This window comes from Nematolebias whitei, chromosome 4 (assembly GCF_014905685.2).
Source record: "Nematolebias whitei isolate Nwh7 chromosome 4, NemWhi1, whole genome shotgun sequence".
In the NCBI taxonomy this organism is placed as follows: domain Eukaryota; kingdom Metazoa; phylum Chordata; class Actinopteri; order Cyprinodontiformes; family Rivulidae; genus Nematolebias; species Nematolebias whitei.
The window spans coordinates 11,075,972-11,098,028 of record NC_056501.1 but is presented as its reverse complement, the minus strand read 5'-3'; the positions used below and the strand labels follow the sequence as shown (position 1 = coordinate 11,098,028).

The 22,057-nt window shown below is 36.9% G+C and overlaps 1 protein-coding gene across 1 annotated transcript; it reads right to left on the bottom strand.

Moving 5' to 3' along the window:
- Positions 1–395: 395 nt before the first annotated feature.
- LOC119408658 (cohesin subunit SA-2) lies at positions 396–20,450 on the bottom strand. Its single transcript, XM_037675500.1, has 26 exons — positions 20,422–20,450; positions 19,884–19,977; positions 19,435–19,662; positions 18,860–18,956; positions 18,530–18,606; positions 17,928–18,132; positions 17,509–17,660; positions 16,780–16,977; positions 16,356–16,454; positions 15,760–15,839; positions 14,759–14,866; positions 12,077–12,173; positions 11,632–11,734; positions 11,318–11,421; positions 10,676–10,768; positions 10,467–10,559; positions 10,087–10,287; positions 9,647–9,714; positions 9,472–9,559; positions 8,995–9,075; positions 3,532–3,624; positions 2,800–2,968; positions 2,340–2,467; positions 1,889–1,990; positions 735–868; positions 396–522 (listed from the first exon to the last, which is right to left on the bottom strand). The coding sequence occupies exons 1-26, from the start codon at positions 20,448–20,450 to the stop codon at positions 396–398; spliced, it is 3,048 nt and encodes a 1,015-aa protein (XP_037531428.1).
- Between the last annotated feature and the right edge of the window lie 1,607 nt (positions 20,451–22,057).

Below are 22,057 nucleotides of genomic sequence, written 5' to 3'. Positions count from 1 at the left end.
TATATATATATATATATATATATATATATATATATATATATATACACACACACACACACACACACACACACACACACTAAAATAAACTACAACTTACTACTTGTACTATTATTCCTACTTGGCTGTGTTTCACTTACCTTGAGGCTTCAGGGTATGGATACTGTATTTGAAGTCGTCACATTTAATTTATTTAATAATAAAATAGTGCATGAAACCCTGTCACTATAGTTTGATGTTATATGTTTATAGATTATTTTGTTATAACTGAAAAATTGACTAAATTTCTAAAATCAATAAATGAGAATGTAACTCTCAGTCAATCTTATATGAATAGATGAGCTCTGTTTGTTATGAGAAGTATACATTTGCGTGGATGAAGATTAGTTTGCGTTTTCTCACAGTTGGTTGCGGTCTTGTGGAACCAGCTTGAAGCTGAACTCGCTGAGGACTTCCAAGAAGGTCACATTTGGATGTCCCTCCCCTTCGTCCTGCGCACCTCGAAATGCAAAACGTATACCGTCCCTGACAGCAAACACAACACACACAAAGCTTAAAATCATAGCACCAAAGTGTGAAAACTACAGTGCGTTTAGTTGTGCCAACCTTTATTCAAATGTGTTTAGGCTAACCTTTTTGTGTTTATGTTTTAGAATTTAACCAATTTAAACAAAAAATCTGATTACAGGTTGCAATGCAAGACCAGAGTGTGTGTGTATGAGAATCATATTACTGACAAGTGCAGGGCCACCAGCGGTTTGCGGACATGTTGAAGATCGACGCCGAAGCTCATGGCAAGCCGTTTGGCCAAGTCTCGAATTTCAGCAAAATCCTGCTGGTTTTGGCCCTCCGTAAGCATCTCTGAGAACATCTGAACACAGACATGACTTCACACGAGTTGCATCAAAAAAATCATTACATCTTTCAAAAGATATGGACAGACGTTGCAGTGATTTTCAGGTTATTTGAAAGGAAAACGTAAATTCATTTTCAGGGTTTCTGTAGGGTCATAAAAGGTTCTAAATGTAATACTTTCAACTTTAGGCCTTAGGTCATTATGAGCCAAATCACCCCAAAATAAAAGAGAAAATTTTAACCCTACCCTCTCAGATTGTGATGAAACTTGGCGTGTTTGTCAACTGTGACCCCCGCAGCACAAGAGCTCAAATTTTGGGTTAATCGGACGAGTGGTTTCAGAGATACGGTCCCCAAGATATTCCGATTTCTGGCAAAACTGGGTGTGGTCGCTGATTTTCAACCACAATTATCTCAGGAACTACTGGGTCTATTTTCACAAACCTTATCATAACCTTTATTATTATCTGTGAAGTTTCGACAGTGCAGAAGTAAACATCTCATATAAAAACACTCATGAACACACTCAAATTAGCTGTAGGATGAGGAAGGCCTCTCCTGACCATGACCTCTGACCTTGAGGTCACCTCTCAGAACAACTCTGAACTGTTTTGCTTAATCCAGCTGATTATGTGGTCAGACATTTAAGTTTTAGATGATAATAGAGGTAAACAAGATAAAATAACAGAGGAAACAGACAGATGTTCTAAAAACGTTAAACTCAAATATGAGGAAGTTAACGTTTCTCTCTCATGGATTGTATTCAAAATCATAATCAAAATTTTCATAAAAAATGTTTTTAAGGTTTTTAACTGGCCATTTTTAGTCTTAAAAAAGTGTCACAACTTCCTGTATTTTTTTTTTTTTGAGAACAAGAGTGACTTTCATACAATCTGTATTATTGCACTCTTTCTGTACTTCTGTTGCCACACACTCCCAGCATTCTGCCATAAAACTCTATTTCACAGCTTGAAAACATTTACTCCATATAAAAACCTCTCAGAAAGAAATAATGAAGGTGAAATGAAGTGCACACCTGCTGCAGGCTCAGGCAGACAGTCTTGGCGCTCTGTATGGGGCTGATGAGTTTGCTCTTGCTCACAGTCTCCTTTATGATATCACCAAACTCTTTAAAATACTAAAAAACAAACAAACAAAAAACACACTTTGTATAAATAACAGCAAAGAATGAAAGTCTGACAACATAAAATAATCCACTCCATTCACGTCATATGGCTTCTTTTAGCTACTTTTCTCTCTGACACAGCTTTAGCACCTCACTGAATCCAAAACAGATTTTATCACCTTCCTCCACTTCAAAACACATCCTCGCCATTATTTTTATTTTTTATTATCCAGTCTCCTGTATTCCAAACCCAGTTAATTTATTTATAAATAACCAACTCATTAACACATTTAGTCTAGCTGTGAACACATGAATTTTTATTTGAAATACAAGACAAATACAGATAAGACCATCACTCCACCTTGCTATAGTGCTTGAAGATATTGGTTGCTGCACTGAGGTCCAGAACCCCGTAGATCACCAGCTTACAGTAACCTGCCAGCTGGTTGCGCTTCTTCTGAAGAAGACCAATTTTTAGATCATCTTCATCTAGAAACAATAACCAAAGTAGAGGAAAGGAGAGAAAATGACAAATATGTAAGACTATTAGAAATGCAGAGGCAGAAAACAGTATTCAGCAGAAACAAACTGAATGTGAACAAAGACATTTGTCATTTCAGTCAACTGTTCGTATTTGCTGGAGTTGACAGAACGTTATGAAATATGAGCAGAATCAAAACAAAGCAATCAGAAAGTGTGCATACAGGCACAGTTAGGAGCAGCATCTTCAGGGAGATCACTGACAGAGTAAAAACTGTTTCTAAGATAGGAAAGAACTCCATTTAGTGCTAACGTTTATGCATCAGTTGGTGCAAAAATACCTTCAAGCTCAACATCTTCTGTGTCGGCAAAGACGTAGTCCAGAAGGAAAGAAGCCAACTCAGCACGGAGAGAATCAGACGGCAGGTGGACCAGTGTTTGCAGAGCCGGCTCTGTGCTAACCGAACACGTGCTGTACAACAGCAGCAGGTCACACAGCAGCTCAAACGCCTGCCGATGGAGACAAACAAAAAAACATTTGCCCTTTATTAATAGATTCAGATTTTACTGAGGGAAATTAAATTCTACAAACACCATTATAATTCAAGATTAAAATCAAGTGAAGTCTTGTAAAGTTGGTCTAAATATGTGCTTTTGATTTGTCCATGTGCTCATGTTTCATCAAAACAATCAATAAAAAATATTCTATCTAAAAGATACACTCTTCAGACTTGACAACACAGACAAAGTTTACAAGTTTAACTGCATTGAAGTACTCATTTGTAAATAAAGGTTTTAAAAGTATTTCTTCTTCATACATTTAAAATTTCAAAAAGAAGAGGGAAAACAAACACATAAAATGAAGCTATGCAGTCCTGAATATCTGATTTATGTAATCTGTTGCCGATATCTGGGACTTCAGTTTAAGAACATGACTATATACTGTAGTTAGTACTGACGATTGTTGGATGTAATTGGAACCCTGTGTACATAATCTCGTTCCACCACGAGATGCAAATGACAATTAAATCTCTCTGACTCTGACAATGTTTCTTTTTATACAAAGTTTTTACCTGATCTCTTATCTCAGTCTTATCCAGACACAAACAGGGCTGACAGATTCTGCAGAAGAAACGTACATCCTTCTTCAGACGTTTCAGTTCAGTCTGGAAGAGATGGAGGGATAAAGCAGAGATAATGTGAGAAATAATTTACATGTAAATTTGTATTCATCAAATCCAAAAATGAATTAAAGTTGCTTTTGTTTATTTATCATACATGACAAGCTTAGTCTTTACTGTAATATCAGTGTTCCAGATGTAAATCACATTCTGCTTTTAAATTAATTAAAAAAAAATTAAATTATTTGTATCATAGTCAGAAAATCAACCAGCATTGTTTGCAGTTAGTATCAATAAACATGGATATGCTTTTAAAGTGTTGCTCAATTTAAATTTAGCAAAACATAATTAGACAAAGAGTCAATATATCAAAATAACTACACATAGAGAAGAGGTGCATATTCAGCAATAAAGAAAACATAAGCTGTAGTATTAATGACATGTTTGGTGTTTAAAGGGGTTGGGGAAGCAGAAAAGTTTCAAATAAACTCACAAGACTTAAATATGAACAGGAATAAATAAAACAATTATATAAAACAAAAGACTGAGAGAAATAAATTTACAAGTCTCTGCAGACTCAGATGTACTGTAACACATTTCTGCATTAATTGTCAGCTGGTGAGACAAACACTCAGGCACCAACACAAACGCCACAAACCAGCTGTGAAATTAAAATTATGGTACCAGTCATGTAGACTGGAACCAAACACCACAAGCATCCAGGTTAGTGTATGAAAGGCAGATTAAAGTCAAACTTTTAATAACCAACAATTTTTATTTAAAATTGTATAAATGATGCTGTTGAAGTTTGGATGCTAAGGATCACTCTACTGTGCATTGATACTGTAGATCACATATGTCAAACTCAAGGCCCTGGGGCCAAATGTGGCCCTCATTGACATCTTATCTGGACCCCAAGAAGTTATTTTAAATGTAAAATACTTTTTTCACTTGAATTGTTTTCAGTAATATTTGATTATGATGTCAAAAGCCCAACAGAGAACATCAAATGAGTCCAATCAAACTCTTGTTGAGGAACCTGCAACCAAAAAAAGATGTTGGGTATTTAACTTGAGTTAATGTAGTTTATGAAATTGGCCCTTAGTTTGAAAAAGGTTTTAATTTTGGCCCCCTTTTCTAAGTGAGTTTGACACCCCTGCTGTTAGGGCTGGACGATATGGCCAAAACTTTTATCACAATATACTTCTTAATTTCGGTCGATAACGATATAATTCGATATTGATATAAACAATATAAAAGCCTCAGAAAAACTACAAACTATACAAATAAATTAATGTTCATCTTTTATTTGTATTTAGCCTTCAAAAAAATTGAAATCACTGTCAAACAAACATAAAATTCTCAACTTTGTCAATATTAATAGTTTTGACTTTAAACAACAACTTTAAAATTGACAGCATTGAAATTTTTTGTTAATGAAATAAACTTTTTGGGTGTCGTTATTGATGAGAAGCTCATGTAAATTACTTAAAAATAAAAATCAATTGCATTACTGTACAAAGTAAATAGTTTTTGAATGACAAAGCTTTGTATATATTGTATAATGTAATGATTGTTCCATATGAAATAGAACAATTACAAACCCTATTTTTATTTTTACATTAAAAGAGCTATAAGAATTATTAGTATTATGAAGTGCTATGGTCACCCAACAAATATATTGTCATCAATTGAAATTATTAAAATGTCATGATTTGGTTGAATATAGTATTTTACAAGTTATGCATAAAGCTCATAAAAATATTAGCCCCAAATATTCAATTAAAATTTGTAAAAAATAAATATTAAAAAAGGAGAGTCAATATAACCTTAAGGGAATATAAATGTTTGTAAAACCTCCATTTAGAACTAATCTGAAGGAGCCGAGTTGTAATTCAGGGAATAGGATTATGGAATTGTCTTGATATCACCATAAACATTTCTAAAACAATTCATATGTTTAAAAAGATGATGGTTAAAGTTGTTAGGAAGGTATAGTACCAGGTTAAGGATACCTAAAGTTTTTTTTTTTTATTTCAGTTTGGAGATTGTTCAAGTCAAGGTTGTTGTTTGTAGTTATTTTGTATTTTTTTTTTAAAAAAAGGGGCAGATAAGATTTTTTTTCTTCTTTCTGCAACCTTTTCATTCAATGATTTTTTTTCTTTCTGATGAATGTTTTATTTTAAATGAATGAATAAATGATAAAAACAAACAAAAAAAACAAAAACAAACATGCAGCGCTGGGGGTGTTTCAGGGACACGTTGGCTCAAACTTTATTGTGCTTCATCTTGTGACTCAGCATATTCTGTCAAGTGGAACAAGTTAGATGTTCCAACCGCTAGTTAGAACGACTCTCCATCACATTTTGCAGCACACTGACTGTAACCTGCAGTTTATCGGATCTTAGAAAGCTGAACCACTTCCAAACCAGCAAATTAGTCTTTCCTCTCTTATCAGTGATGTCATCTGCTTTCTCTTTGCTTGTGAAATCTTGTTCAGTCACATTCTGACGATCAGGGGCACTCATTTTGAAGCAAAAACTTAACGCGCATTGGAGCTTAGCCTAGCCTCGCCTGCAACCACTAACGCCTTCTGGACATGAGCTCTGCGCAACATTACGTCACCACGCACTTAGGTAGTTGTGTGGCACTTTTTTCTGTCCGGGTTGAAACTGAAGCGGCCGCTTCAACCCGAACAGAAAACGCTGTAATCCTATCGAAACATCGAAAATGTGCTTAAAATTCATATCATCGTTATTGAATAAAAGTATATCGCAAGATATATCGATATTGAATTATTGTCCAGCTCTACCTGCTGTACATCATGACATCTTATGTCACAAGCTCTCAGATATTGGCTTCTCAGATCACACTGTTGGCTGGCTCTCAAACCATCTCTCAGGTCGGAGACAATGTGTTTGACATAATGTTACTTCATCTAGCTACCTAATGGTCACTAATGGTGTGCCACAAGGCTCAGTTTTAGGTCCCATCCTTTTTACAATTTATATAAATAATGTACCGGTTTCTCAAAACATTCCTTACGCATCCTTGCATCTCTATGCTGACAACACTGTTTTTTTTTATTGTTGATTTAACACAGTTGCCAAGGTTTTCAAGTTTCTACAGTCTGTATTTGACATCATTCAGTCAGACTAATTTCTCAAGCTGATGCTAAATGCTGACAAAACCAAAGGGATGTTGTTTTCCCAACAGAAAGTTAGTGCCAGCAGTTCTTCATCCTATCTCATCCATGCATGGTGTTCCTGTTGAAATTGTGGATTCTTAGAAATACTTGGGGATTTTGGTTGATGCACATCTCTCTCTTAAACCACATATCAAAAACTTGACAAAGAAACTGAAAATAAAACTGGGTTTCTTTTTCAGAAATAGATCTTGCTTAACTCCGAATGTCAGAAAACACTTTGTAACCGCTAATTTCCTACCGGCCATTGACTACGGTGACATTATTTACATGAATGCCCAAGCCAGATCCTTGCAGATGTTCAATGCTACCATAGCGCGCTAAGATTCATAACTGGTTGTAACTACCGTACCCATCACTGCACTCTATGGTCAGTTGGTCATCATTATCTACCATACCATACCAATTTATTTATAGAGCACTTAAAACAGCAACAAGGCCAACCAAAGTGCTGTACAATAGAAACAAACAAGCACAGCAGACAGGAAAACATAAAATAAAAATAGATAGATACAAAAAGCAGCAGATAATAACTAAATGGCCAACACTGTAGACTACAGACAGGATCAAAACAAATCACACCATGTCAAAGGCAAGGGAATAAAAGTGGATTTTCAGTCAAGACTTAAAAACTACGCAATGTTTCCCCTAGTTAACTTGCCATGACGGGGTGCTCATCTCATCCATGATTTTTGTTGACGGGAGGGACAGAGACATGTCTGAGTGCCGCTTGTACCAACAGTTTTTGAGAGCATGGGGGCGGGGGGGGGGTGTTCAGCCTGAGGGAAGAGGCACCTTTAGCTTTTTAGCTAGAGCGCCTGTATTTCGCTTAGTGCTATGTCAGTGCTGGGTGGGGGCAAGTTTGGGTTGGTAGGCGGGGTGCTCAGTTCTGTTGATGGGGTGGGGCACCCCGCTTGTATAATGGTAGGGGAAACACTGCTGTGAGTGTGGGAGCCTGCCTGACACGCAGTGGCAACTCATTCCACAGTCTTGGACCTGCACCAGAGAAAGTCTCGTCACCTCTGAGCTTACGACGGGTTTCTGGAACTGAAAGGAGCATCTGGTCTGCTGACCTCAGAGAGCGTGGTGGGACATATGGCTGTAAAAGATCAGTGAGATAGGATGGGGCAGAACTGTTCAGTGATTTAAAAACATACAAGAGTATTTTGAACTGGATCCAAAGGTGAATGGGTAGCCAGTGCAGGGAGGCCAAAACTGGAGTAATGTGCTCTCTATGGCCTGTACCAGTTAAAAATCGGGCTGCAGCATTTTGGACCAGTTGTAGACATGCAATGGAGGACTGATTAATTCCAAACAGAAGTGCATTGCAGTAATCGAGCCTGGATGATATGAATACATGGATCACTGTCTCAAGATTCTTTTTGGACAGTATGGGCTTCAGCTTAGACATCTGCCTCAGCTGAAAAAAGAAAAACTTATCTACACGTACATCTACACTGGTTCATTTTCATCTATAAATCCCTCTTTGGTCTGCTGCCTTCTTAGATCTCCTTCCACATGTCATGTCGTCAGTGCAGTTACAACATGCACTCTCAGGCCATCACTACCTGCAGCGTCCCCTCAGTCCAGACTGAACTTGGCAAAGAAAGGCCTGTATCTACTCAGCTCCTGCAACCTGGAATACCTTGCAACAGGAACTGAAGTTGTCCAACTTGATTTCTTTAGGGGATTTTAAACGTTTGATAATGTCAATAGAAAAATCAAAGCAAATTTGTTTGTTTTTAGTATTTCGCTTTGTTTTACGGTACCCCGATTTATCGTTTTATAACACTACTTTTATGTTGACTGCATTTTTGTAGTTTATTGTTATTTATTTCACGGTGCTGTGTTCATTTCTACTCACGTGCTCACACAAACAAGTTTGTGCTGCTATTGTTCAGTATATTGTTTTTGTACTATTTGTGCTTAGTGTATTCTTAGTTTTAGTGTATTTCTTAGATCTTACTACTGTTTTTCTTTACAATTTATACTTTTGTTAGATGTAACTGGGACCCCGTGTACACAATTTCATTCCACCACCTGTAGTGCGAATGACAATAAAGAATCTTGATTCGACTTATTGTTTGGTTATTGTTTTCTGTACTTTTTTTTTAACTTTTACTGTTCTGTCTGGAACAGGTCTCTCTTGTAAATGAGTCCTCATGGCTCAATGAGACTAGCCTGTATAAATAATGGTTGAATGAAAGCACCTTATCTGGCTTGAAGTTGATTACATTCACTTTGGCCCACATAAGATGAAATCCTGCACATTTCAGAGCCGCCACCATGAGCTGAAATTACACAGAGGGGTTAAAATAGACTTTTGTTAAGGTGTCAAATTATATGCAAATAGTTTTCTGTAATTACCCTAAACCAAACATTATCAACATAAATATTTTGTTAAACAAATTTGACTTTAAATGGCTTTAAAAAAAGATCAGTATCAACCCTATGGGGTTTTTATCATTAACAGGAAAATCAAATTATGTATTTTAGCTTTAATATATTTGGAGAATAATTTTACTGTAAAATAAATACATTTTAATACAGCCCCTTTAACCTCCCACTTATCCACAACATGAAATTTCAATAAATCTAAATCTTTAAATTATTCCCATCGAAACAGAAAAAAATTAAGTTAATGATTTCAGACTATGTTAAGCTTATTCTTAGACTATGTTAAAAACCTCTGTGTCAAAATCCATAGACTCCAGCCTGTTCTTCAGTAACTCAAGACAGGAGTCAAACAGCTTCCAACCAGTTGGGTCTTTAACACTGGAAAACACACAATTACTGCATCCACACATTTCTATGCACTGTAAGAAGTAGTCAGTACTACAGACACGTTTAATATGAATTTACCTGCTCAAGGCAGCGATTCTCTTCAAGGCGGTGGTGGCAGTGTATAGGTCATCCTCATCTGCATTTCCCTGGATGTTAAAACACACACTCTCACACTGATATAAAAGGAAATAGGTTTTAAAGTACCATATATAAATAAATATTTTGAGTGGATAAGAAAAATCTCACCCGTTGCGATTTATAAAAACTGTAGGCATTTAAACGATTGTGGAATTTTAAGTCAAATTTACTCTTTTGTTATAGGCTAATTCATTACAATTGGCTTGAAAAATAAAGACTTGTTACCTGACTGCACCTAACAGTGTGAGATGTAAAGTCAACTACAACATTTATTTATATTATATTAAGTTAGCACAACCATTTGCAGTAACACTGAAGAAGTTTGTTAGATCTACATAAGTGTTTTACAAGCTATATTTGCTTCACTGATACTTTCTGACCTGCAGAAGGTCACTTAGGTAGGTGTTGAAACATTCAGTCAGTTCATCCATCAGCTGACTGAACGCCAGGTGTGCGCGGGAGGAGAAGGTGTAGCAGTCTGAGCAGAGGGTGCTAACCAGGTGGCTACAAGCCTGCAGCACATTGACCTCTGTGTGCTTTTTGACAATGCCACATATCTGAGACAGCAGCAGGTCCAGATGCTGACAGAAAGATGAAAAAAAAAAAAAAAATCAGAAAAAGTAAACAAAATTCACCTTTAAAAAGCCCATCTTTGCTTGCTTTTTCCAACTTGCTGTTTTGCATTTGGATAGACTTGTTCAAGCCATTTAAAATATTTCAAACAATGACATATGGCCTTGCAGATCTTTGGTTCTCCTACCTTTTCCAGCCACTGAGTGCTACTGAACATCTCCAGATCGAAGTAAAGAGGAGCTTTGAGAAGAAGGCTCACCTTTGCCGCATCTGCCGAGTACTGCAGGTTGGTTAATAAATAAATAAATAAATATATATATGTATATTATATTCATGTTTAGGTGAAATGGCAACAAGCAAGCTGTATGTGAAAGTAAACAAACTTTAGTTTTGTACCTTGGTAAGCAGCTGTGGCAGTATAGGGATGAAGTGTGTGGTAATGCAATTCCTGTCTTGTTCCTGGATCTTCTTATCCTTCATACTCTGGATCTATAAACATTCAGCAAACAGCCATAAATATGTAAAGGTGGCAAAATAAGAAAATAATAATCACAATGTGTTTGTCTTAAAAGTCTTAAACATTAATGATGTAAACCTAGCACCAAAGTTCATGCTTATTAATCCAGGTAAAAATCCAACAATGTTCAGTCAGGTCATCTGGGCAGTTTCTTTCTGTTGCTGAGACATTTTGTCCTTCATCCAAAGGACTTCTTCAATCTTGGGAGCCACCAAACAAAACTGATTCCCACACACAGCATACTCCATAGTGGAAAAAAGTTTTCTGCTGCTAAGATGGCCTCCGAGGCCTGCCCTCTCCCCATCAACTTCTCTGAGACAGTCATGTCAAAGTGGTTCAAAACATCAAAGTTCATGCTCAATAATTCAGGTAAAAATCAAACAATGGAATGAGCAACTTTGAAGACCTAGGTTTCAAAAAATGCATAGCAAAGCTTCTTAATTATTATTCTTTTAAATTCCCCTCCCCTTAACTGTTTCACTAAACAACAGACCCAAGATTACATCTGTATTTTTAAGCACCTTTTTGCCCTGACTTCTCCCAACAGGTGGAGTTGCTTGTGCTGCCTGTCTCATGGCACACATCATAATTTCCAAGAGCACACCCTCCTCCTCGTACAGCAATCCTGACAAAACAAAAGCAGAGACAGGAGTTGAGAAGCACGAAGCAGGAACAAAAAAGATCAGATCAAATACTTTAATGCAACTGCAAAAAAACAAAAATATAAATTTAAGTTTCTATGGAATGCAGGTGTAAAACCAAACCATTCATACAGATTTTGTTTAGCAGTAATTGAAGTTCATACAGTTGTTAATAGTTTTATCTTGTTCCTCACCAGAATCTTGAAGAAGCAGAGTTGTCATCGTCTCCCAGTCTTTCAGCTCAGACCCTGCTGCAGTCCACAGACTGTCCACCAGGTACGCCCCATGCTCATGAAACTGTTAAGAAAGTGTACAATTTATATGAACAAAAAAACATGGTCATTAGTTTCACACTGACCTTAATATTTACACTATTCTAAATTTAAGATGTACTTGTAAAAAATATGCAAATTAATTTGTCTTCACAGTAAGAATAATATTGTGCCATGACTTTTGCGTAGTGTAGCATTAAAACTGAAACTGCTTTGACTTTAATAAAACAAAATAATAGATCGTATGAGGGAAAATGAATGAATGAAACATTTCCTTCAATACTTGAAATATTGTTCTGTTATTAATGTTTTTTTAAACAAAGAATGATTTAGATGAAGAAGAAACAAAGAAAAACAGAAACACTACCTCACTCTGGATATAGAAGGAGATGAGTATTTGAAAAAAGGGGGCATTGTTGCTTTGATCCTTCCCCTGGGTGTCAAGATCAATTACATGTTTCAGTCTAACAAACGTAAAAAGAAAATGCATACAATGTACAAGTTAAAGCCTGGGATGATGTACAATTCAAACATCAAGGTTTTAAATCGTATGGAGGCAGCAATCTTCTACTTCTGGCTACTCCCTTACTCTGGGGTCAAAACAGCAAACTCACCCAATAACTAAAAAGTAGTATTTCTCTAGAATGATAGATTCCAGTTTGTAAATGTGAATAATTAATCTTCTTCATACACCAAAATTAGTCATGGAGTTCCTCAGGGTTCCGTGCTTGGACAAATACTCTTTACTTTATAAATATCCTGATGCATGCTCAATAATCCAGGTAGAAAACTTTATAAATGCTTCCATTAGGTAAAGTTATTAAACAGCATGAGATAAATTATCATTGTTATGCTGACAATACTCTAGTTATATTTGTCTGTGAAACCCAATGAATCTAATCAGTTACTTAGATTACAATCAGGACTTAAAGACATAAATACATGGATGATCTTTAATTTTCTGCTTTTAAACTCAGACAAGACAGAGGTCGTGGTTGTCGGACCTGAGCATTTTAGAAATAAACTTTGCAGCCTTTAATTTCCTCTGGATGGCATTACTGGTAATTTGACCTCCAGTTTTAATGTAAAAAACTTTGGTGTTATTTTTGATCAGGATATGTCTTTTAATCCCCACATTAAAAAAAGTTACCGGGACCCCTTTCCTCCACCTGCACAATATTGCTAAGATTAGAAACATCTTGTCCAGAAATGAAGCAGAAAAACCGGTCCATGCATTTATCACATCTAGACTAGACTATAGCAAATAAAACAAAACAAAAAAGGCTTTGATCCAAAATTCAGTTGCCAGAGTTTTAATGAGAGTTGGTAGGAGAGATAATTTTTCCAGTTTTAGATTCTCTCCATTGGCTCCCTGTGAAATTCAGAATTGAATTCAAAATCTCACTGACAGATCCTTTTGTGTCTCCATCAAGGATTTTAGTTCCGCAGAGGCAGAGCTTAAATGGGGGGTTCCGCAGGGGTCCATCCTGGGTCCCCTCCTATTCTCTTTATATCTGCTGCCACTTGGTGCTATTTTCCAGAAACACAACACACCCCTTCACATCTACGCCGATGACTGTCAAATTTACTTCCCCCTAAGACACAGTGGTTCATGATCTATTCAACCTCTGCTCAACTGCCTGGCTGACATCAGGGACTGGATGGCTTTAAATTTCTTAAGTTTCAATGAAAAGAAGTCTGAAGTCATGTTGTTCCCTTTCAACGACACAATCAAGAAACACTGCATCAACTATTCTACTCTAGCCTTGTCAGAAAAACAAAGAGTTACAAATCTGGGAGTGATAATGGACCCTTCCATGAAACTCAACAGTCATGCAAACATGATTGTTAAATCCTGTTGTTTCCAACTGAGGTGACTTTCTAAGCTGAAGCCCATATTGTCCAAAAATAACCTGGAGACAGTAATACATGCATTCATTACATCTAGGCTTGATTATTGCAATTCACTCCTGTTTGGCATTAGTCAGACCTCCATTGCATGTCTACAATTGGTCCATAATGCAGCAGCCCAATTTTTAACCAGTACAGACAAGAGAGCACATTACACCAGTTTTGGCCTCCCTGCACTGGTTACCGGTTCACCTTCAAATCCAGTTCAAAACACTCTTGTATGTCTACAAATCGCTGAACACTTTGGTTGGCCTTGTCGCTGTTTTAAGTGCTCTATTAATAAAATGGTATGGTATGGTAAAATCTTACTTCTACCATATAAAGCCCTCAACAACCTAGCTCTATCTTATAATATAGATCTTACTGTTCCATATTTTCCAAACAAAGCACTTTGCTCTCAGACTGCAGGCTTACTTGTGGTTCCTAAAGTTTCCAGAGTAGAATGGGAGGCAGAGCTCTCAGTTATCAGGCTCTTCTCTTGTGGAACCAACTTCAAGTTTCTGTCTGTGAGGTTGACACATTGCCTACTTTAAGATTAGGCTTAAGTCTTTTCTTTTTGATACATTCTATAGTTAGGATCGGCTTGGGTATCTTGAGCTATCCCTTAGTTGTGCTGATATAGGCTTAGACTGTGGGAGGACAAACTGGCCACATTTCCTTACTATGCTGCTGGCTTTACTTACTCTACTCTACATGTTTGTATTTGTGAATATTTCTATCATTTCCATGTGTTTTTTTTGTCTTTCTTTTAATAGAAAGTACACCTGGACCTGTAATTCTATGTTTGTCTGTTTCTCCTTCCTGTCCTCTCAAACCTAAGCTGGTCAAATCAGATGGCCACCCATCCTGAGCCTGGCTCTACTGGGGGTTTCTTCCTGTTAAAAGGGAGTTTTTCCTTTACTGTGTGGCCATTGTGCTTGCTCAGAATGGGAGACTGTGACGAAATAAAGATTAATCGCAATCTGCTGGCTTCCTTAGATATAACTTTTACTAATTGGCTTTTATAATACATGTTAATGCTTTTGCACAGTGCGCTGAGAAGACATCTGTTGTAACTTGGCACTATATAAATAAACTGAACTATTTGTAAAAACGTGCCCAATATATGAAACTGTATATTTGCAGGAAGAGCGCATACTTGTTGTAGAGGAATGCACCGGCTGCAGAAGCCAGACCTCGGTGTGAAGCATAAACCAAAGGATAGACGTGTCCACACTCCTCCTCTTTCAGGCCTTCCTCTGCATTCCTGGAAATGGTGCAACAAACAAACTGGTCAGTTTTGTATATATAATAAACAAGAAAAAAGTTTTAGTAAATTAATATTGCTTTGGGTTTTACCGTAATTATGATTTTTTAAAATTTGACTTTTTTGCAAGGTGTATTATTTTTTTCTTACTGTAAACATGGATTGTAGATACAATTAAAAATGTAGCACATAGAACTCCTTTGTTACAAGGTAATTTCTCTAGTTAAAATCATCTAGTTTACACATAACCATGTGAAATTTTTAGGAAAAGCGAAATCACAGTTCCTGCTATAAATGTCAAGTGGCTGTCGTTTGTTTGTTGAGAAAGCCTTAATGTTTCAAATAACAAAATGAACAAATGAGCAAAATCAAACTCCATCAAGCTCATCAGAAAACATTTTAATGCACTTCTAAACTGCATCTGAAAAGGACTATATCCATAACATGAGCATTCTGACTCTTGTTGACTGAATTCTGATGATGCAAGGCACAGACACACAAAATTAGCCTCGGATAATGGGACCATTAAAAAAATATTTGGTCCTGTGGCTTGTGGGATTGGGTCAACTGAAGTTGGGCTTGCTTCTGGATGGCAGAACATTTACAGGTAGGTGACAGATGTCAAAGTTTAGTCCAATATGTTGGCTTTTCTAGCAGAGCATTACATTTTAACAAGACGAGGAGTGCTTTATTTTTATGTCGCCATTGGTCATAATGTTTTGGCTGATCAGTGAAGCTCACAATTTCAGCTTTAAAATTTTGGTTCAAGAAAGTTACAATATTCAGCTATTTTTGATCTCCTAAAATAACATATCTGTGCAAACAAAGACAGCAGCACAAAGAAACCGAGAGAGAAAGAGAGAGAGCGAGAAAGAAAGAGAGAGAGCCCTCACTGTTGGATCATCAGCAACAGATTGACCACTTCCACCGCCACGTCTAAGTCTTTGTCCAGCACCATGTTGAGAATCCTCTCCTAAACACACACAGACATGCACATGCACTGTAACACACAGAGACTTAATGCACAATCATGCCAGCACACAAACACTTCATGCATAATAAATAAAATGCATTGATATGCATAAATGTACCCACGCCCACAAAAGTGACACACGCACAAGCCCACTGATTTAGGCAGAAATCCATGACATAAAAAGACCATTTATCTGCAGCAGCACATGTAGCTTAGGAAGGTTTTCCTGTGTTTGAGTGGGGGTTATTATATCAGTAATTGGCAGCAATTAACAAAAAGCAGGCATGTGCCCAGACAAAGGGTGGAATCATAACAGACAGACAGAAGCAGTGAGGAAAAAAAAAAAAAAAAAAAACATGAAATGGCATGGAAATACAGGAAGGAGGCAAAAAGGGAGGAGAGACAGACAGGCAGCAAAGTAGAAACAATATAAAAGCTGAAACAATGGACAGGAGACAAAAATGGAGAAAACACACATTAAATGCGGCGTAAATCCAATCCAGAGGGATGCCTCACTTTGAATCTGCTAGTGAAAAGCTCCAGGCGGCCAATGAACTCTGTCTCCTGGTACAGATCCTGCAGGGCACGCACACACTGCAGACGCACTGGACTTTGCTGAAAGAAAACAAAAAGTACAGCAACAAGGTTTCTACACACAAACACAAACCTGAATACATTTATAATGATTTTTTTTCTGTGCACATAAATTTACAAACATGGTAAATGATTTTTCAGGTTGTTGACCACCTGAGAATTCAAATTCTATGAAATTGTATAGAAAAATGAAACAATAAAAAAAGAAAGAAATTTTAGTGTTAAGACTTTAACTGAGATCAGTTAAACTGCAGACACAGATCATCCACTTATTAAAATTTAAGGTAACATAGGATAATGCTTAATTTTTTTTTATTTTCTATTATTTTGTCCAATTTGTGTTTACCTTGTCGTTCAGCATCCACCCCAGATATTTCAGGCATCCATCATTGAGGAAGTCTTCCGGGTCTGTTTTCAGCCACAGGCCCAACTCCTCAATGCACGCTGCACGGATTTCAGGCAGTTGATCACGATAACGATGTACAAAGACGCCACGGAAAGTGGCGTTCATCATGGAGGAGAGCTCTTCTCTGTTCTCTTGCAACTACAACATCAATATAGAGGCTCAGCTTAAACGCACATGAACACAAAAAACATCAATAACAGATGTATAAGGTTTCAAGTCTGTCCATCTGTTCACTCTTTATAATCTTTATAAAGGAATACATTTTTCTGTTTTTCAAGAACTTGTGGCATTTTAACATGTAACATACAAACATTTTTTAAATTAATATCTATTCTCAAGCTATACAGTATGTACTCTACTATTAAATCAGCAATGACAAATCCATGAGGAATACTGTTCCATTTCACTGGGCATTTTAATCACTTTATTTGGTGAAAATAACAGTAAAAACCTTTTCATACTACGCAGCAGACAGCCTGTGCAAATCAAAATGAATAAATGTATTACAGTACTATAAATTAACACATGATAAATCCAGAAAATGTTTGGAAAATCTTAAATGTATAAACACAAAAGCTATAGTTGAAACAAATCTTCGATATGAACACATATTTTGTCAAAACGTGAAAACTTCTGTGCAATGTCTGTATCACTGTTTTCATGTCTCACCTCACTGAGAATCGCCTTCAGTTGCTCCACTTTGTCAGAGGCTCTTTCGTTTGGCCTCTTACTGATCTCTATATCGTAACGGCGTTGGGTGGTCTGCAGCTGAACATTCACTGCAACAGCTACTTCCACCAACCCTGACATCAATTTCGTGGCTAAAAAAGAAAAACAGCCAAAAAGAAAAATCCTATTTTTAGGAGTAAGCGGAAACTAATTAATGTCCCCAAGAGCAATTAATGTAAAAAAAAAAAACAAATGCAGTACATATTTCCTGAAACATTTTAAAAATTTACTGTACATTACTTTAGATTAACAAAAAGATGCGGGGGGGGGGGGGGGGGGGGGAAACAGCACAAGAAACGTGATTTTGATCTGTTTTTTCTTTCATGTATTTTGCTCTGATAAAGAACTGAAGTGCATACCCAGCAGAGTGCTGGTGTGTCTGAAGGCTCTAACTTGGGAGTCAGACAGACCGGTGAGCAAGGCCAGCAGGGAGGGGAAGAGGTATTCATCATATATCAAGCTATTTCGACAGGAGCGCACCAGAACCCGGGCAAACTCACACAGACCGGCTTTAAAATGCTTCAGCTGAAGGCCTGGAGTGCTTAAAGGGTAGTTCACTGAATCCTGACAGAAGAAAAATAAATAAAATAGAAAAAAAGAGGAAAAAATTGGACAAAGAAAATGCAGTTGTTATTTTTGTTTAGTATAAATATATGGGGCAGAAAGCTGTAGGTTTTATTCTCCTAATGACAAAAATTAGGTGATTAACTCATTATTGTGTTCATTTATAAACATTAGATAGTAATTAGCATATTCAGTTATGCTACGCACCATCTTTCAGATCATAATCTCTTGGGACATGGAGAATATTAGGGTTTCTAAACTTATTCCAGAAGGATTATAATTCTACAAAGTTCTAACAAATAACTATCACTTCCATAGCTGTAAAATCACATTTAATTTTAGAACTAATTAACAACAAATATGAACTGTGTGTGAACAATTGCATTATTTTTTGCACCTCATTAAACTCCTTGGTTAGTGTGCTGATAATCTCAGCATTCTGCATCCTGTCAAGCATCTCTCTGCTGACCACACCTAGACAAAAATGAAGAACTTTCACATTAGATAAAAAAATAAAAAATAAAAAAAACTAATTTAGAACTTTAGACATTTTCATCCCATCTTATTTAAACATATTTTTGATGAGAACAAACAGAAATAAAACAACACCTAGATCAAAACCACAAATGATAACCTGAGCTGAAGATGGAAGGATAATCTCTTCAACTTTAACCCCTCCCTCCCACCTGCTAACACCCATCCCCTGGCCTCCTTTTTAACCTCTGACCTTTGCATCCGCAGCACTGAACAATGAAGTTGATGAGCACCAGCAACCCCGCCTCTCGGCTCTGTTTGTAGCTGTCCAGCCACTCATCCACCACAGTCTAAAGATTGACAAGGAGAAAGCAGCCAGTCAGAATGACGCACACAGATTGAAGAACAGATGATATAATTAAAACACATCAACAACATGGATTTTTGCTTTACTTTCTCAGTCCATCTACAACTTTTATAATCTGTGTTGTTACAACAGCTCACCATAGTTATTGCTGGTGTCATGTGGTCCTTCTTTAGTTTTTATCCACACGAGAAACTATTGCACAACACTTTAGATGAACGTGTGCTGCCAATTATTGTGTATGCGATTCAACGAGAAGACTGCACCTTCCTCTTTGCTTATCAAAGGCTACTCTCTAGGATCACATCAATCAGCCACTGACAGCACATTACAACCTCTGTCATTGTAAGCTTGGTTCTCCTCCCATTACATATGCCACCATCAGTACCTCCCTCCCTTCATGTGGTAATCTGTGTTGATACTTCCGCTCTTCTTTTTTTGCTCTTTGTTTAAGGTTTACTCACCATCATCGCACTTTTTCCTGAGCAAACAGCACAATAGATATCCTTTGCACTGATTCCCTGGTTTCCCTCGCTCACACTTCTCAAAGATCTGCTGGGAGAGAGCTGTCTGGATGTCCCCTGGGAGGAAGACTGCTGCTGCAAGGAGGGCTCTGGAGTAACAGAGACGGGGCTACTGCTGGGGCTGGACAGCACCCGTAAAGCAGCATTCCTCCTGGGTTTCTTAAGCGGCTTGATAGAAGAAAGAATTATTCAGAAATAAGTAGTTAAGTATGTTATATTCTGCACGTGTTTCATGGTAAATTTTAGTGTGGTTTTGATCTTTAACTGCAACTGATACATGATGCAGTTCTGTCAACCACAAAAAAAAACAAAAAAAAAAAAAAAAACATATAAATAAAATCACTGGTCTTGTCTTTGTTAAATCTATCATAAATAATGAAGTAATTCACCTGAGGCCCAGGTGCCACCTGCTTTCTCCGGTTTGTGGGTTTCATCTGAGCCTCATGCACACTTTCAGGATCAGAGTAGTCCAACTCCTCAAGACTGACAAAAGATAACTGAGTTTTAACAAATCTCTGACTAAAAATAATACAAAAGCCATAAGACTTAAGAGCTAAAATGTATACAAATATTTTAAATAACTACCTATTTTAGCTTTAACATTAGTGCATATTAGGATGCAAGTTTTGCAAAAATGTTTTATACAGGCTACTTTGGATACTTTGTTTCATCACATCATTAGCATTCCTGCTAAAAAAATTAGCATTCTTGCTAAGTGTAGCCTTAAGCTAATCGCAAAAGGCTACACTGTTCGTTTTAACCAGCTGCTAAAGAGAACTGTGCTATATTTTATTTTTTAATTACATTATAATAATGCATATGAACATTTGTGAATAAATATGCAACTGAGACAAATTATTTATAATTAGTTGAGTAGTTTTTAAATTTGGGACAAAAACACAACAATACAGCGCAGGAGAATTTTACCTGTCCAATATGGAGCTTCTACTTGACATTTTGGCTGAACGGACACCAAGAATCAGAAGGTGGACTGCCAAGCACCGACAAACAAATTATAAGTGAAAAAGTTATTAATATGATTCCGTTTTTATTTTTTGCCTTTCTTTTCTCTTTCTTCGACGTAACTTCGTGAAAATCAGATGCGCGCGAAAGTTTCGTCGTTCTGGATTGGCCAGAACTTTCTCGAACCTGAAGATGATTGGTTCTTTCCAAAAGGGCACTTCATGGCTATTGGTCATCTTTAGTGCACTGTTACTAAGTGGTTTAATTAAACCTGACCGTGAACTCTGCGTAACTTGTTTTAATGATTTAATTTTGTGTTTTATCTTTTCGCTTCTGTTTGCCTGCCAGGTTTTTGCCACCCTAAGGTGTTGGGCTCAGTAGACCCACACCCAATTACACCGGACCCGACTAGCCCTCATTTCTCTGCGTGGTTTTATTGTTCAGTTCCCTTTTCATGAGAGTCAAAGTAGCCATGTTGAATCAAAGTTTCCGGTATTAACCTTCAGAATAAAATACTTACTGATTCTGAAAGTTCAAACAGAAATACCATTCAAACCCATCAGCAAGCAATACTGTAAACACTTATATAATTAGATTGTATTAGATTGAACTGTACTGAGTTTAATTACATACAATACAAAAATAGCTTCAAATCTGAATTTCATGATTCAGGATTGCATGCAGTTGTTAAGCTGTAATGGAAATGTTATGTTAACCAATAAACTGAAATGCCTTCTTTTTTAGTTGTCCTGCTTTTAATTAGTGCCAACTCTAAAACAGTTTTGGATGCGCATCACATTGTGAAGTAATTTTTTATTTTTTTTATTTTTAAACAACTTCATTTTATTGAAGTCGTTTGAAGACTGTCCAGATGAACGGACTGAGCTTTATTGGATTTTCTAACTGGATTATTGAGCATGAACTTTGATGTTTTGAACCACTTTGGTTGGCTATGGCTGCCTCAGAGGAGTCGACAGGGCAGAGGGCCCGGGTCCCAGAAACCATCATATCACCAGCAAACTGGTTGTTCCACTAAGGGAGCTTGCTGCTTGTGGGACTGAATTTGTTTGTGGCTCCTTGTTTGTGGATCATTTGGATGAAGGATGAAACATCTCAAAAAAGAAAAGAAAGAAAGAAACCGTCCAGATGACCAGACTGAACATTGCTGGATTTTTTTTTTTTTTAACCTGCATGAACTTTGATGTTCATTTTATTGACTTATAAACAGTGCTTTCACAAACAAACACACACACACTCACAAATAAAGATTTTGTTTACAGATTACATAGAACACAAAACTGATGAAAAGTAGAAAAAACATTTCAAGTTGTTTTGAAATATAGAGTATCACATTTAGCTGAAAAAATAAAGAGATATTGATGCAACATTTGCTGCCAAGTGCCTCACAATGTGATATATTTTCTAAAGCGCTCATTGTATCCATTATACTTTTATGCAGATTAAATTGCATTTCACTTGTATTTTCTTCACACAGCTGGACCAGTCGACATGTGGCCGGCCCCGAACAGTTCTTTTATTTTGAAGTCCGCCTTTTCCGGTGTCGCCATCGCTGAGCGCGGTGAACTTGACGCAGTTTGTG